At 37.0% G+C, this 15,372-nt stretch overlaps 1 protein-coding gene across 1 annotated transcript; it reads left to right on the plus strand.

Annotated features, from left to right (window-relative positions):
- Window positions 1-10,180: 10,180 nt before the first annotated feature.
- On the plus strand, window positions 10,181-14,091 carry LOC145086669 (uncharacterized). The gene is made up of 6 exons (XM_079024493.1): window positions 10,181-11,783; window positions 12,431-12,771; window positions 12,940-13,075; window positions 13,157-13,296; window positions 13,370-13,493; window positions 13,683-14,091. Exons 1-6 carry the CDS (start codon window positions 10,424-10,426, stop codon window positions 13,991-13,993), a joined length of 2,412 nt encoding a protein of 803 aa, XP_078880619.1. The 5' UTR covers window positions 10,181-10,423; the 3' UTR covers window positions 13,994-14,091.
- Window positions 14,092-15,372: the final 1,281 nt, after the last annotated feature.

Consider the following 15,372-nt stretch of genomic DNA (forward strand, 5'->3'; position numbering starts at 1 on the left):
CGATCGAGGAACAAGAGATCATACTTCACTTCCTCCTCCTCCTCCAATTATTCTCCCTAACCCACAAGTTCGAAGGCTTGAAAAGTTCAAGATCACTCAAGCCCTTTTGGCAACTAAACATAAAGAAGGAAAGTCAGTGTGTGCACATGTCCTAGGGATGAAGTCACACATTGATAGGTTAAGGATGTTGGGATCCGTTGTCTGTAAGGAGATGGCTATTGATTGGGTTCTTTAGTCACTTCCCACTCATATAGTGAGTTCGTAAGAGAGTACTATATGACGAACCACAACGTGACCCTTATAGATCTCACCTATATGCTTATTGCTGCCGAATCAGCAATGGTTTGGCGCAATAGAAAAGCAAAGTTGATTGGTGAATCTGCCTTCAGGACCTCTATGGATATAGACAATGGCAATGAAAGACATGCAATGATCGAAAAGTTTGATCATAAGAGAAAGGCGATGTCTGAAGTAGTTCCATGTGTTATTCCAAAAGAGTCAATTTGCTTTTATTGCCAAGAGAAGGGGCATTGGAGACGAAGTTGCCCTAATTACCTAAGAGATCTAAGAGATGGGAGAGTCAAAGGTATGACTGCGCTTTAGGTAAAAAAAAATCCATTATCTAACTCCATTAAGTTCCTATTCATTGATTCTTAATACATGATGTAATAAGATTACATTTGAGTGTTTTGTAGGGTCGGTGAAAAGAAAGGAAGCTTGATAAGAGAGCAAGATGAATCTAATCACAAGAGATGGATCTCGATCGCATGGACTTGAAGATTAGATTTTGAGCTTAGAAAGTTATGATAGAGTTGTTAGAAATTTTCTTTTGTACATAGTTTTCAATGGATTTTGCATTGTAAGGACAAATTTTTCCGCTGCTTTTATAAATAAAATAAATTTTGTTTGACTTATTTATTTATTTGTTTATTTCCTTACAATGAAATCGTTATGAAAAATTGATGTTCGAATATTTCTACAACGAATGGATATGATTCTTAGTTATGTTATTTATGGAAATGTCAAGAATTTACCAAATAGGGAGGTTTTCTCATCGCCCAAAGTTTCAATTGGACAGAAACTTGGAATCATGCAACGTGGATGCACGATGAATGAGAAATTTCGTATTTGGAAATTAGACTGATTCGTTGACAAAGTGTCAAGTGAAGGACTAAGAGATCGAGCACACAAAGTTGCGTGTTGATCAAGTCCACCATAAGAGTAACAAAGATATTCGTCATGATCTACTAAAGGTTTAGTAAATATGATTATACTTACAAGATTAAGTGTAATTCTGAATTGATTAAAGGGTTTAGATCAATAGCAGAACGAATAAGAAGAATCAAGTAGGCAGAAAGATAAAAGTTTCTCCATTCTAAGAAGAAGGGAGAGTAGCTTTTATGCTTTATGATATGTCTTAGTGATTAAGAACCATATCTCAATTGATCCTCTAAGTGAGTCTTAGTACAATTGTATGTCTAAGATGAGGAATCAAGAATTGAAGAAATGGTTAAATCAATAAGTCAATCATACTTCGTTCCAATAACAATTCTTAAAGTTAAGATTGTGACAATGAGTGAAAAGTATTAAAGGTTTATAACATTCATCAAATGTAGGAAGTTGTGATGTCTTGAATAAGACAAAGGCCAACTAGTACCAATTTATGAAGTGTTTTGATAAAAGCTACACTAACTCTTGAATATTTGTTTGTCAAGAAATGGTTATTGACAAAAGAATCGTATATGTCAAGGAGTCAGTGGGAGTCTTAATGGTCTTGAATAGTTTCAAGAACAAATCAAAAAAAAAAAAAAAAAAAAAAAAAAAAAAAAAAACACCTTACCAATCATCACTAGCACACGAGTTGAGGTTGACAACCTATCGTATTGACATTATTTTGATTATATGCTGTTCCAATTGAGTTAATTATGCATATGAGTTCTATGAGTTCTCATCTTGAATGCATAAAAGGCAAGGCACCTTAATCAATGAAAGGTACATTGATAAGAAAGGGTGAGATGCTTAACTACTTGGAAGACGTGGTGGGCAGCTGTGCTACCATGAGGCAAGAAATCAAGATTAAGAAAGTTCGATCCATATGAGTTTGAATTTGTCGTAAACGTTGGTTTTGACAAATTCACATGGATAGGAACATTTACACCGTTTAAAATCTAAGTGTCATAAGATTTCCTCCTTCATGTAAATGATTGTGAGGAAATGCTTTCACTAAGAAAGATTTTAAGAAGATAGTGATTGTAAAATTGCATTCTCGAATTCAATTATGGTTATGGCATCCCTTTCCATAATTTGAATTGTGAGGTTTGGCAATTGTTTACACACACATATAAACTATCTAAGGCAAAGGTCTATAAGTTCAAGAAACATTGATAAAAGATTATCAAAGCACTAAGTATTAGAAACATGAACTTAAGAAATTCAATAAGCATTGTTTTCTAAAAGTTAAGATGTTTATGAATACATGTCGAAGCTAGTGGGAGCATAAGTGTTATGTTTTATAATAATCATCAAGATAGTGGGAGCATAAAAGTTATGATTGTGTGATTATTAAGGAAAGTATTGCAAGGTTAGCAATATTAATTATAGAAAAACAAGAGTCATACTTTGCAAAGTCGCAATAGTTGAAGAGTTGTTTTGCTATAATTAAGGGAGAGAATATTATGCTTCATTTCAAATCTAAAGGTTTAGGTTGAGAAATGTTAATAAAATTTAGTCAAAGGTACAAAGTGTGTTCTTAAAATTTCGATTATGATTACGGCATCCCTCTTCACAATTCGAATTTTGAGAACATAGCAAATAAAACATTATGCGTCGTGTCCCATACGCTTCGGGTATAGGATCGATTGCAAATGCTTTAATGTTTGACCATTCTAAAATTTTCCAAATGTCGATCGCATTTAGAGGGAAAAGGGACTAGAATTGGTTTTGACTAAAATAATTAAACAACTATCAAAGGACAATCCAAGTTCGACGAGGATTGGTCGCTTGTGAGTAGTTGGAAGTATATTATTGGAAAATATGGAAATGTTTCCATAATGGATGGACCATATCGACATCATTATGAATAGATAAGATTCTATTAAGAATGAGTTGTCATATGGAACATATGGAAGTGTGTCCATATTGGGAATTGAATATTGAGAAATCTATGACTAGATTAGAAACTTCTATGCAAAAGGATTTTCAAAGAAAGTACTTTGAGTGAGAGACATCACATCTATGGAATTGTCTTGTAACAATCTCCGATAGAAGACTTTGTAATATCATTGGCAATAGTCTTTGTGACTTTGGTGCAGTGACATTACGAAAGGATAGTTGCATAGAATGTTAGAATCTAGCATATTCTATAAGTAGCAAGAATTTGATATTCTTTAACTTATGAAAAACGGATTTGGAGTTGTGAAATGAGAAGAATTGGAAATGTGTTCAATGTGATCTATTTCACAAAGTAAGAACCATAGGTAAACATTGTGTGCATGCTAGGAGCATGAGACAAGTGTTGGAATTCAAGTAAGAAGTTGATTACCCGAAACGACAAATAATGAGTAATCAATATGGTGATAAATAAAAGGTGTTTTATTTATGCTCAAAGGGTTGAGGCCATATGGGATTAGTATTATTCTTGTGTTTCACATTTGCATCTTTTTGACTTCCAGAATAATTGAGTTTATTAAGAATAATCGAATTATTCAAACGGGCCACAGTCGTTCATATGTTGGAAGTAGATATGAATGAAGACTGTCGTGAATTGGTGTGTGGATTGTCTAGAAAAGTATTAGACATAAGCAAATGTTTGCTGCAACGTTCATGAGTGCTTATGAATGTGATTTGAGCATTGGATTAGACCCACGCTCACTTGGATCACTCCATGGATTGTATCACGAGTGATTGGTGAGACGATAACATCTTATATTCTTGAAACCGAGATGTGTGAGTTGTATCTTGCAAATCGGTTGCACATTGATAATATGTAAACGCACCAGTAACTTGGTGTTATAAAACATATTATTGTGTGTGATTCGGTGCGTGAGTACAAGCAAGCATTGTATCAAAGTTTATCCGTTCCTTTTATCCAAAGTAGAATAAAAGCGATATCTTTGGGCCACTCGATGGTTTAGTGATGACAAACGTAAATGCTCGGCCGGGCTAGGGCTAATTTGATTTGTTCAATTAGTCAGTCGTCATAAATCGGAAATCGAGATATAGTACAAAGAGAATGATTTGAAATCATATCTCATATGATATCTAGAATGGAGGAATATATGATCCCTTATCTAAGGACACACATATTTGATATGATCAGAGTTGACAACGGATTTGGAAAGCTACGATTGCAGATCGGGATCCGAAGTCATACGCAGAATAGTTATTAGACTTATCCAAGTGGGAGACTGTTGGATTAGTGTCTAAGTCCATAACTATTTTGGTATGTACTTGACCCGATGGTGCATGGTCCTTTTGGGTTGCCTTCATCAAAGCAACTTGATTGGAGAAATATATAGAGAGAGAGGATAATATGATTTATTAATATGTTATAAGAATAATATATTAAAGGAGAAATCATATTTGTTTAATTAATATTGGTCAATAATTAATTAAGAATTAATTTTGTGATCAAGTGTAATTAATTAAACTAGAGGGGCTGATTTGTAATTATGTGATAGTTACAAAATAAGGTAAGAATTATCTTATAAGTATGGTGGACGAATTGAAGGTTGGAAAGCCTTAGAATTCGAGTATGATAAGGATTCAAGGATTATCTTATTGGTTGCTTAATGGATAATCAACTAGATAAGGATAATGACTGAAACCATATCTCTACACCTATATAAACACCCCTAGGGTCATGAATTCGTGAATCCCTTCCCAAGAAGTCCTAGATACGAATTCTAACCTTTCTCCTCTCTCTATATACCTTCTCCACTTGCTTATGGTGTTTGTAAGCCATTAGAGGAGTGACACTTGTGACTCTCTGCTTTCCAAGGTCAATTCAAGGAGGAATTGGATTGTTATTGCTATATAACAATCAAGGTATGTTCTTAAACCTATTTACATGTGAATTCTGATTTCCATATGCTAGAATTAGGGTTTATAGTCTTGGATTCAAAGTATGTACAATAGAGAAACCTAGATCCAAGCTTTAGGGTTTGTATGAGCACATAGGATGTCTTATGCCGAAAACCCATCATACTGTACCCGGAAGGGTTTGACTGTGTGACCGGAAGGTCGGATATACTATGAGATATATGTGTTATGTGTGATAAGTTATTCGTTATATGTGCCTTGTATGATATGCTTGATATAGGTCGGAAGGCAATACATTGTGGGCCGGAAGGCGAATATGTTATGAGCCGGAAGGCGTTGTGACGTGGACCGTAAGGTTGACATGGGTAGGACCGGAAGGTTTACCTAGTCGGGACGGAAGTCCCCTGAGACACATGGACCCGAAGGTCAGGGCCTGGAAAGGCGTATGTGCGTAAGTTGTATTTTGGGGAACTCACTAAGCAATTATGCTTACAGTTGTTTGTGTTATGTGTTTCAGGTACTAGCGAGGACCGTGGGAAGGCGCCAGCATGATCGTACACACTCACGGAGAAAACTGTTTTTATGATCATGGGATGTATTTCATTATGATAATATTGTTCACATTTAAATTTGGAATGTTAAACAATGGTTTTTGATGTTTGCAAAAATGAAATTTTTTTTTTAAAATTTACGTTGTTACAAGTTGGTATCAAAGCCTTGGTTTGAGGGATTCGGATGCACCTTCGAGCGTAACTGAACTCAAACCGGGGATTTGTGAAAATTTTAATAAAAGATTTTAGAAACAACCAAGGAGAAGCAGTGTGTACGGTCAGCCAGCGCCTGAACGGTAAAATCCCCAAAATACCCTTACAATATGTGATATGAGATATGTTATGATATGATACGCATGCTAGTAGACTAGGTATTCATATTAGGACTAGAGTGGCCTGATTTGTGATGCCTTAGTCTAGGGGAACCTGCTGCTTTGAGAGCGAGTGGGTAGCCAGTGCATAGCAAGAATAGAGTACTCATGATCCGGGGTTCGGGGAGGAGGACTTGGGATGAATGCTGATGCGGTGTAGTCGGTAGTATTGGGCCCGTACTACTGAAGACACCGGGTCAGTGGGCAACCCAAGTAAGAATCCTTGGGTATCGGAGACCGAGCAGGGTTGCGTTATCGAGTGCGAGTATGCTCAATGGAGTCTCTGATAATTTTTCTGTTGTATTTCAGAGGCATCATGGTTGGGACGCATCACAGACCTGAGACGAGCGGTGTGAGTGACGAGGAGCTTCGTCAGATGATTCACGATGAAGTAGCTGCGACAATCCGGGCCGAGATTCCGGAGATGTTCGGGTCTATCAAGACCACGCTGTTGGAGACTTTCAATGAGCGGTATGCCGCGGTGACTGAGGCCGCAGCCGCTGCAGCTACCGCAGCTGTGGCCGCTGCCAGACCACAGGGAGGTGACTCGTTGCTGTTCCGGGAGTTCAGCAACACGAAGCCACCTGAGTTTGACGGGACGCAGGATCCGATCGCTGCGATGAGATGGATTGCTGATATCGAGGGATGCTTCTACACTTGTTCATGTCCGGAGCATCTGAGGGTATGGTTTGCCTTGAACCAGCTCCGCCTGGGAGCAAAGGATTGGTGGAAGTTCGTGACGGCGAACTTCACTCTGGCAGAGGTTTTAGCGGTGACTTGGGAGAGATTTACTACTATGTTCAGAGACGAGTACGTTCCCCCGGTGGAGAGGGAATGGTTGGTTCAGGAGTTCTTAGCCCTCAAGCAGGGTAATGATTCTGTCATGGTGATCACGCGGAAGTTTCATGAGAGGGCAATGTTTTGCCCTGAGTAGGTGTCCACTGAGCAGGCTCGGATGAGCCGATATTTGGGTGTACTGAGGAGGGATATCCGAGAGTTCGTATCGAACTCGTTCGTACCAGACTTTTGCTGAGCTTCAGGCAAATGCCAGGAAGCGTGAGATCGAGTTAGAGACCTAGGCCAGGGAGGAGGCCAAGTCTCAGCGGGTGGATCGGCGGCCAACTCAGTCTCAGCTGGCAGTCAAGCGGACCAAGTCCGCCGATTCGAGATCGGGAGGTCAGAAGGGCCTCACGAGGGGGCATGTCGATCGGGTGCTTGCTACAAGTGTGTTATGTGTTATGTGTGATAAGTTATTCGTTATATGTGCCTTGTATGATATGCTTGATATGGGCCGGAAGGCATTACATTGTGGGCCGGAAGGCGAATATGTTATGAGCCGGAAGGCATTGTGACGTGGACCGTAAGGTTGACATGGGTAGGACCAGAAGGTTTACCTAGTCGGGACGGAAGTCCCCTAAGACACATGGACTGGAAGGTCTGGGCCGGGAAAGGCGTATATGCGTAAGTTGTATTTTGGGGAACTTACTAAGCAATTATGCTTACAGTTGTTTGTGTTATGTGTTTCAGGTACTAGCGAGGACCGTGGGAAGGCGCCAGCGTGATCGTACACACTCACGGAGAAAACTTTTTTTATGATCATAGGATGTATTTCATTATGATAATATTGTTCACATTTAAATTCGGAATGTTAATCAATGGTTTTTGATGTTTGCAAAAATGAAAATTTTTTTTAAAAAATTTACGTTGTTACAAGTGATGGGTTTTGAGCATTCTAACACTTCCTAAGTGTACATGCAACCCTAATAAACCTTGGATCTATGTTTGTCTAAGATACATGCAAATAATTAATTTTCCAAGGTTCATATCCTAACTAGCATGGCATGGGGAACTTGAATCAAATAAAGCTAGTAGAAACACTTACCTTGTAGTTGTAGTTGATTCCTTGGAGTTTTAGAGCCTAGCACCAATAGTGTGGATGCCTCAAATGAAAGTCACAAATCACCACAAACTTGGAACTTTGAGAGAATAGTCACTACTATCTTGAAATCGGCCCTCACCTCAACAAGTGTCAACTAGTATGATTTCAAGAACCAAAGCCTCCTTTATATAGTGTGATGGATTAGGGTTACATCCATGTAAACCCTAATACCCATGTCTCTTCATTTCCATGAGATCCATGGGTTAAAGCTCCATGGAGTATCCATGGACTTTCCCATGCAAGCCTAGCCCATTCCAAATGAGCACTAGCCCACACTATATAAATATAGAAGCCCATATTTAATTAGTAATATCTTTGATCTCTAAATTAATCCTAGATTAATTCTAGATCAATACTAATTAAATAATATGATCTTATATTAATATATTAGAACTTATAATATATTAATAAATCATAACTTGTAGTATTCTCAAACATTATCCATAAATTGTTCGGGTGAAGTGCAACCCAAATGGACCATGCCGGGTCGGGTCAAGTACATACCAAATATAGTTATGAACTTAGACACTATATCCAACAACAAGTTGGTATGAGAGCCTTGGTTTGAGGGATTCGGATGCACCTTCGTGCGTAACTGAACTCAAACCGGGGATTTGAGAAAATTTTAATAAAAATTTAATAAAAGATTTTAGAAACAACCAAGGAGAAGCAGTGTGTACGGTCAGCCAGCGCCTGAACGGTAAAATCCCCAAAATACCCTTACAATATGTGATATGAGATATGTTATGACATGATACGCATGCTAGTAGACTAGGTATTCATATTAGGACTAGAGTGGCCTGATTTGTGATGCCTTAGTCTAGGGGAACCTGCTGCTTTGAGATGCTTTGAGAGCGAGTGGGTAGCTAGTGCATAGCAAGAATAGAGTACTCATGATCCGGGGTTCGGGGAGGAGGACTTGGGGTGAATGCTGATGCGGTGTAGTCGGTAGTATTGGGCCCGTACTACTGAAGACACCGGGTCAGTGGGCAACCCAAGTAAGAATCCTTGGGTATCGGAGACAGAGTAGGGTTGCGTTATCGAGTGCGAGTATGCTCAATGGAGTCTCTGATAATTTTTCTGTTGTATTTCAGAGGCATCATGGTTGGGACGCGTCACAGACCTGAGACGAGCGGTGTGAGTGACGAGGAGCTTCGTCAGATGATTCACAATGAAGTAGCTGCGGCGATCCGGGCCGAGATTCCGGAGATGTTCGGGTCTATCAAGACCACGCTGTTGGAGACTTTCGATGAGCGGTACACCGTGGTGACTGAGGCCGCAGCCGCTGCAGCTACCGCAGCTGTGGCCGCTGCCAGACAACAGGGAGGTGACTCGTTGCTGTTCCGGGAGTTCAGTAACACGAAGCCACCTGAGTTTGACGGGACGCAGGATCCGATCGCTGTGATGAGATGGATTGCTGATATCGAGGGATACTTCTACACTTGTTCATGTCCGGAGCATGATCGTACACACTCACGGAGAAAACTGTTTTTATGATCATGGGATGTATTTCATTATGATAATATTGTTCACATTTTAATTCGGAATGTTAAACGATGGTTTTTATTGTTTGCAAAAATGAAAAATTTGTTTTAAAAATTAACGTTTTTACAATATATATATATATATATATATATATATATATATATATATATATATATATATATATATATATATATATATATATATATATATATATATATATATATATATATATATATATACACACACACGTTTTGTTTTAAAAAATTAACATGTATTTTTATATATCATTTGGTTAGAGGAGTTGCTAAAAAGCGCCATTCTATTCGAAGGGTTAGGTTCAACCACTCCCCCCGATATCCAGTACTTTTTAAATAAATCAAAACATTATGCATTTGTTTGTTAATACTGAGAGAATATAGAGGGCCCATTTTTTTCGTACTTTCTTTTTTATCATTAACTAAACGACTAACATTTTATTCAAAATCTTTTTTATGTATTACTTTAACAAATTTGCATTTAAAGCTTGCGTCCAGTTGTATTAAATTGGAATCCAAATTACATAAAAAAACCCCTATATTCTTCTTCGTTATTCGTAAATGATCAAAGTTATAACCCCTATATTCTTCTTCATTTGGTATATGCATAATCTTTTAACGTATAATATCTGTTGTTTGTTGGTACGTTAGACAAAAATATGTCATCTTGCTGAGGGGTGGCACCGAGCCGCTTCTTTCAAACTATTTTAGAATGAAAATACAAAAAAAATAAACAAAGAAAGAAAAAAAAAATAGTGCAGTTTTGTAATGTGTGAACAAGTAACTGAAAGTCAATCAACGCTCGCTCAGGTCTAGACACCTTCCCCCCTATTCCTCATTCACGTCGAATGCTGACACATTTGACAGCTAACTATTGGAAGAAAATTATAACCACGTGTAACTCAACTGCAGCACGTTTACAAAGATTCGGCCAGAGCAATCTCTTTGAAAGTTATAAGGGTACTTGCAGAAATTGTTCATGTTCACTCAACTTCAAAATCCATGAGAATGACTTTGTGTAAAGGCTATTTCTTGATGTTATTGCACAGTTTACTATGCATATCGAGTGATAGTTTCACAAATTCAGGTTTCCATCCAGTTGACTACATTGGAAATCACGATTGCTCTTGCTTCGGAAACAATCATCAATGGGTAGATCAACAGGCAAAACAAGTATTAACATTCGCAGTTGGTCCATCAGCAGTGACTAGAGTGATACTTGTCATGATTATTCTCAATATCATTGTCTTTAAGTTGATTAAACTTCATGAAACCAACGACAAAAAACCACCATCTCCCTCACAGGAACATCTATGCCGCCGGTTTCCCTTAACAGAGATGAAATTGGCAACAAACAATTTCGGTGAAGATATGGTTATAGGGAAAGGTGGATTTGGTAAGGTGTATAAAGGTGTCATCGACTATGGTGCAACTAGGGTTGCAATCAAGAGGATGGATTATTCTCGATCTAAGCAAGGAGCCACTGAGTTTTGGACCGAGATCAAGTTGCTCTCCAAGTTCCGACACAGCAACCTCGTCTCTCTTGTCGGATACTGTGATGAGTTCAATGAAATGATCATAGTATACGAGTATGTCTCAGGTGGAAACCTCGGAGAACGCCTGCATAAAGTTTCTGAAAAGACTACGAACTCTCGACTTTCTTGGGTGGAGCGCGTGAAAATATGCGTAGGGGCTGCGCGTGGGTTAGATTATCTTCACACTGGCACAAACTCAAACCACCGAATCATACATAGGGATGTGAAAAGCTCAAATATACTCTTGGATGATAACATGGAAGCTAAGGTATCGGATCTTGGGTTGTCAAAACTTGGTCCATTAGGTCAACCTTTCACCCATGTGAGCACAGATGTAAAAGGCTCATTCGGGTATTTCGATCCTAACTACTTCATGACACGAAGACTTACAAGGAAATCCGATGTTTACTCATTTGGGGTGGTGTTATTGGAGGTTTTGTGTGGGCGTCCTGCGATTGATCCAACTCTTGGGGACAATGAACTCGGTCTAGTTGGGTGGGCCATGGGGTTCATCAAAGAAGGATATTTAAGTCATATAATTGACCCGGGTCTAAAGGGCCAAGTCATCCCTGATTGCTTAAAAGCTTTTGTGGGAATCACAGAAAAATGCTTACAGACTCGTCCGAAAGAACGCCCGACAATGACTGAGGTGGTAGTGGAACTTGAAGCTGTGTTGGTGATGCAAGAGAAAGCGAATTCTTTTGTACTCGAAAGTTGTAGTGGTTATGAGAATGAAGAACGAGGAAATTTGTATATGAAGAGTGGAAAGATAACTTTCTCAAGAATGTTCCGGAGTATGTTTCCAGTGAAAACCTCTGCCACACCTGGTAATTAACCTCTTTGTCTCTTTCTTTTTCACATAGTATTACATTTCCAACCAACAAATCCCATTTTTTTCACCATTTTACTTTACCAAACATCATTTGTTGCACCAAAATGGTTTAAAGAAATTTTATAACGTCTCAAATCTTGGTGTTATACCATTATTTTCAACAAGTTTTGCACTATACTTTCATATTACAATTTGGTCATCTAAGTTTGAGTTTACATAAGTCTAGTTTATTTAAAAGGAAGTAAGACAAATTTACATAAAAAAATCTCTTGATTATAAAGGGTATTTTTTTTAAATCTATATATGTTAGAAATAAAAATATACCTAGAATATTTTCTTGGTATAAAAAGGAAGTAATACGTTGAACGTATATAATCATTCTTTCCACCAAATATTAAACATTTTGAAAATCAATATAAGTTATTGAAAACGAATATTCTTTTTGTTGTGAAAAATAAAATAATATACCATAGATGAAACATTTTTTGCACAAAATATTACCCTTTTCGGGAGAAACAAGTTTTATGGTTGGATATCTAGAGTTTACAAGTTCATGAATATAGTCGCCAACTTTTAGTTCTAGCTTCTAGTGTCTAAATTTCTTGTATTGATCTGATGTCTTCCCTTTGATCTTATTTTCAGTCGAACAACCTGAAAAGAAGAAAGGGCAAAATATATGCCTTCTTCCGTGTACATTGGCTAACAAAGACCAGTTGCAAAGCAAGACTACAAATAGTTTCCATGAGGTTAATTTCAAAGGGGAAGGAATAAATTCTCGTTTGAAAGTATTCACTGTAGCTGAACTTAAAATTGCTACTAGGAACTTCAGCCATGATATGATTGCTGGTGAGGGAGCCTTTGGAAAAGTTTTCAAAGGTTGGGTCGAGCATGAAACATTCACTCCTTCAAAAGTTGCTTCTGGGATGGCCGTTGCAGTTAAAAAACTAAATACCGATGGTTATCAAGGATTCGAAGAATGGCAGGTAATCTATATATATATATATGCCCAATTTTTTGCACCAAGTGTCACTACCTGTTTTTGTCTGACGTCATACTTTGTATTAATGTGTTGCATCATTAATTCTGGTTGTTAAATTAATTTTTGGGTGCGATAACGTTAATATAATGATGAAATGGTACCATGGATGCAGGCAGAGGTGAAGATTTTAGGAAAGTTGACTCATCCTAATCTTGTCCATTTAATAGGATATTGCTGCGAAGATAAGGACCTATTCCTCATTTACGAATTTCTGAACAAAGGGAGCCTAGAAAATTACATATTAAAAAGTAAGCATGTATTTATTAATCAATGTGATATAATATTGGTACCTAAATGGACATATAATTGAAAGGTTTTAACTAATGTAGAAGGATCTGGACTAGAGCTCCCATGGTTAATGCGACTCAAAATCATGATTGGAATAGCTCGAGGACTTTCCTTTCTTCACAGTACCGAGAACCAAATCATATTTCGTGATTTGAAGAGTTCTAACATATTGCTTGATCAGGTATCATATCCTACTGAATTTTGTTAATCGTTGTATCTTATGATATCATTTCAAAAAGATTGTTTTTTTCAAGGATTTCAATGCAAAAATCTGTGATTTTGGTTTGGCATTACATGGTCCAACGAATGGTGACACACATATTATGACAGAGGTAATGGGGACACATGGGTATGTCGCTCCTGAATACGTTGCAACAGGTGATCAGTTTCCTCTAAATTCATAGTCTTCTTCATAGCTTTTACACAGATGAAAGATCAAAACTGATCCATGGGACAAAAAATTTGAATTATTGTCACACTAAAATAAGCCAAACATAGTATAAATTCATCCTATATTTGGTAACAATAAGATTTCAACTAACCACGATGTAGCATGTACATGTATAGGTTATTTGAATGGGAAGAACGATGTATATGCTTTTGGAGTGGTGTTACTGGAAACTCTTACAGGCCTACGTGCTATCGACAAGACACGGCCCAATAAGGAGCAAAATCTAGTGGAATGGATAAGGCCAATGCTACATAGCAAAAGAAAGGTGAAGAAAATAGTAGACCCAAGCCTTGGTCATGACTACCCATTGAAAGGTGTCTATGAGTGTGCAACACTTGTTCTAAAATGTACTCAAGCTGAATCAATACAAAGACCATCTATTGAACAAGTTTTACAGAGCTTAGAGGGAATTAGTGGTATCATATGATCCGGTCATTGTTTGTTAGTGTACTTGATATGAAAACTGATAATTTGTATTTTACCAACGTTGGTTTCATAATACTTGTTTCAGTTTATAATAGTTAACAGTAAGTTCATGAGACAAGACACTAGCTTGAGAGTTAGACACCGGTAACGATTTTTCTTGGAGATAGATAGTTTGATAGAAAACGCGAAAATAAAGAAAACATATGATATTGTGTCACCTCAACCTTATATTTTGGACAAGAATTCATATAAACTTTGAACGTATGATGATAATTGATGATACATGAGAAATTGTTTCATATTAACAAATCATGTTTATTTTTTTACTTTTTTATTACGAAAACTTGAATTTAAAAGTGCTTAAGGACGTGAAAAAAAAAGTTGTTGTTAAAACCAGTTTTAAATATATATTACCATAACACACTTCCATTTAAACTTATTATGTTTAATTTATTTCTAACAAATTTAATTTTTAAAGTACATGTGTTTGATTTTTATAATAAAATCTGTTTTCGTATTTTTGCAAAAAATTTATGTTTTCGCATTAACCTACTAATATATATATATATATATATATATATATATATATATATATATATATATATATATATATATATATATATATATATATATTATAATGCATGCATATGTTACAAGTATTTGATGGATAATTGTCTTAAAATTAAGACTAAGAGGTACTACCTATAATGCAAGGTTTATAGATGCAACACACAAGTCATTGATGCTGGCCCCAACCTGCATCATGTACCTCCGACCATGGCGGGCAATTCAATTTTTTTTTTTGAAATCTTTAGCCCCAAAAGTCGTCTATCTCCAAGACCAGACATTCAAATTTTGAAAATGTGAAGCAAAATATCTCTCTGAAAAGCCTATAAAGAAATCCATCAGCAATGAAGTTTCTCCTTCATCTTAGCCACCTATACGTGCTCTGCTCCGGTGTTTCTCTTCTTTTCTCCCTTTATTTCTCTCATCCTTCTTTAAACTTCGATGGTTAAAATATTAACGTTAGATCTAGTCTCTTGGTACATGGGTCGTTTCTAAGTAATGTCGAAGGAAAAAGGCTGGGGTGGTTTGTTTTGAGTTGAAATCGCAAATATAAACTTTCAAATCTAATTTATGTTTTTGAATCTTGCGGTTTTAGTATTCTCACAAAAAACCCTAGTGCTTTAGATAGATGTTCATGATTTCCGTCCAGGTGAAACCTTCATCGGTCTTTCTATTATTATTTACATTATTTTTTCTGAATTCCCTTTTGCATAAGAAGAATAATGCTCAGATCTTTTGCCACTAACAATTGGAGACGGATTCATGAACGAAAAATGATGCATAAATCAAAATAAAAGTGGTGAAGATGACTAT

Source organism: Lactuca serriola, chromosome 2 (genome assembly GCF_051521515.1).
Source record: "Lactuca serriola cultivar US96UC23 chromosome 2, Lser_US96UC23_V15, whole genome shotgun sequence".
Lineage (NCBI taxonomy): Eukaryota > Viridiplantae > Streptophyta > Magnoliopsida > Asterales > Asteraceae > Lactuca > Lactuca serriola.

Bases quoted from the DNA above. Each gene is read 5' to 3' on its own strand.
- LOC145086669 (XM_079024493.1), top strand. From the start codon at position 10,424: ATGAGAATGACTTTGTGTAAAGGCTATTTCTTGATGTTATTGCACAGT. The intron at 13,076-13,156 runs GTAAGCATGTAT...TAACTAATGTAG, and splicing joins AGAAAATTACATATTAAAAA to AAGGATCTGGACTAGAGCTC. The intron at 13,297-13,369 runs GTATCATATCCT...GTTTTTTTCAAG, and splicing joins CTAACATATTGCTTGATCAG to GATTTCAATGCAAAAATCTG.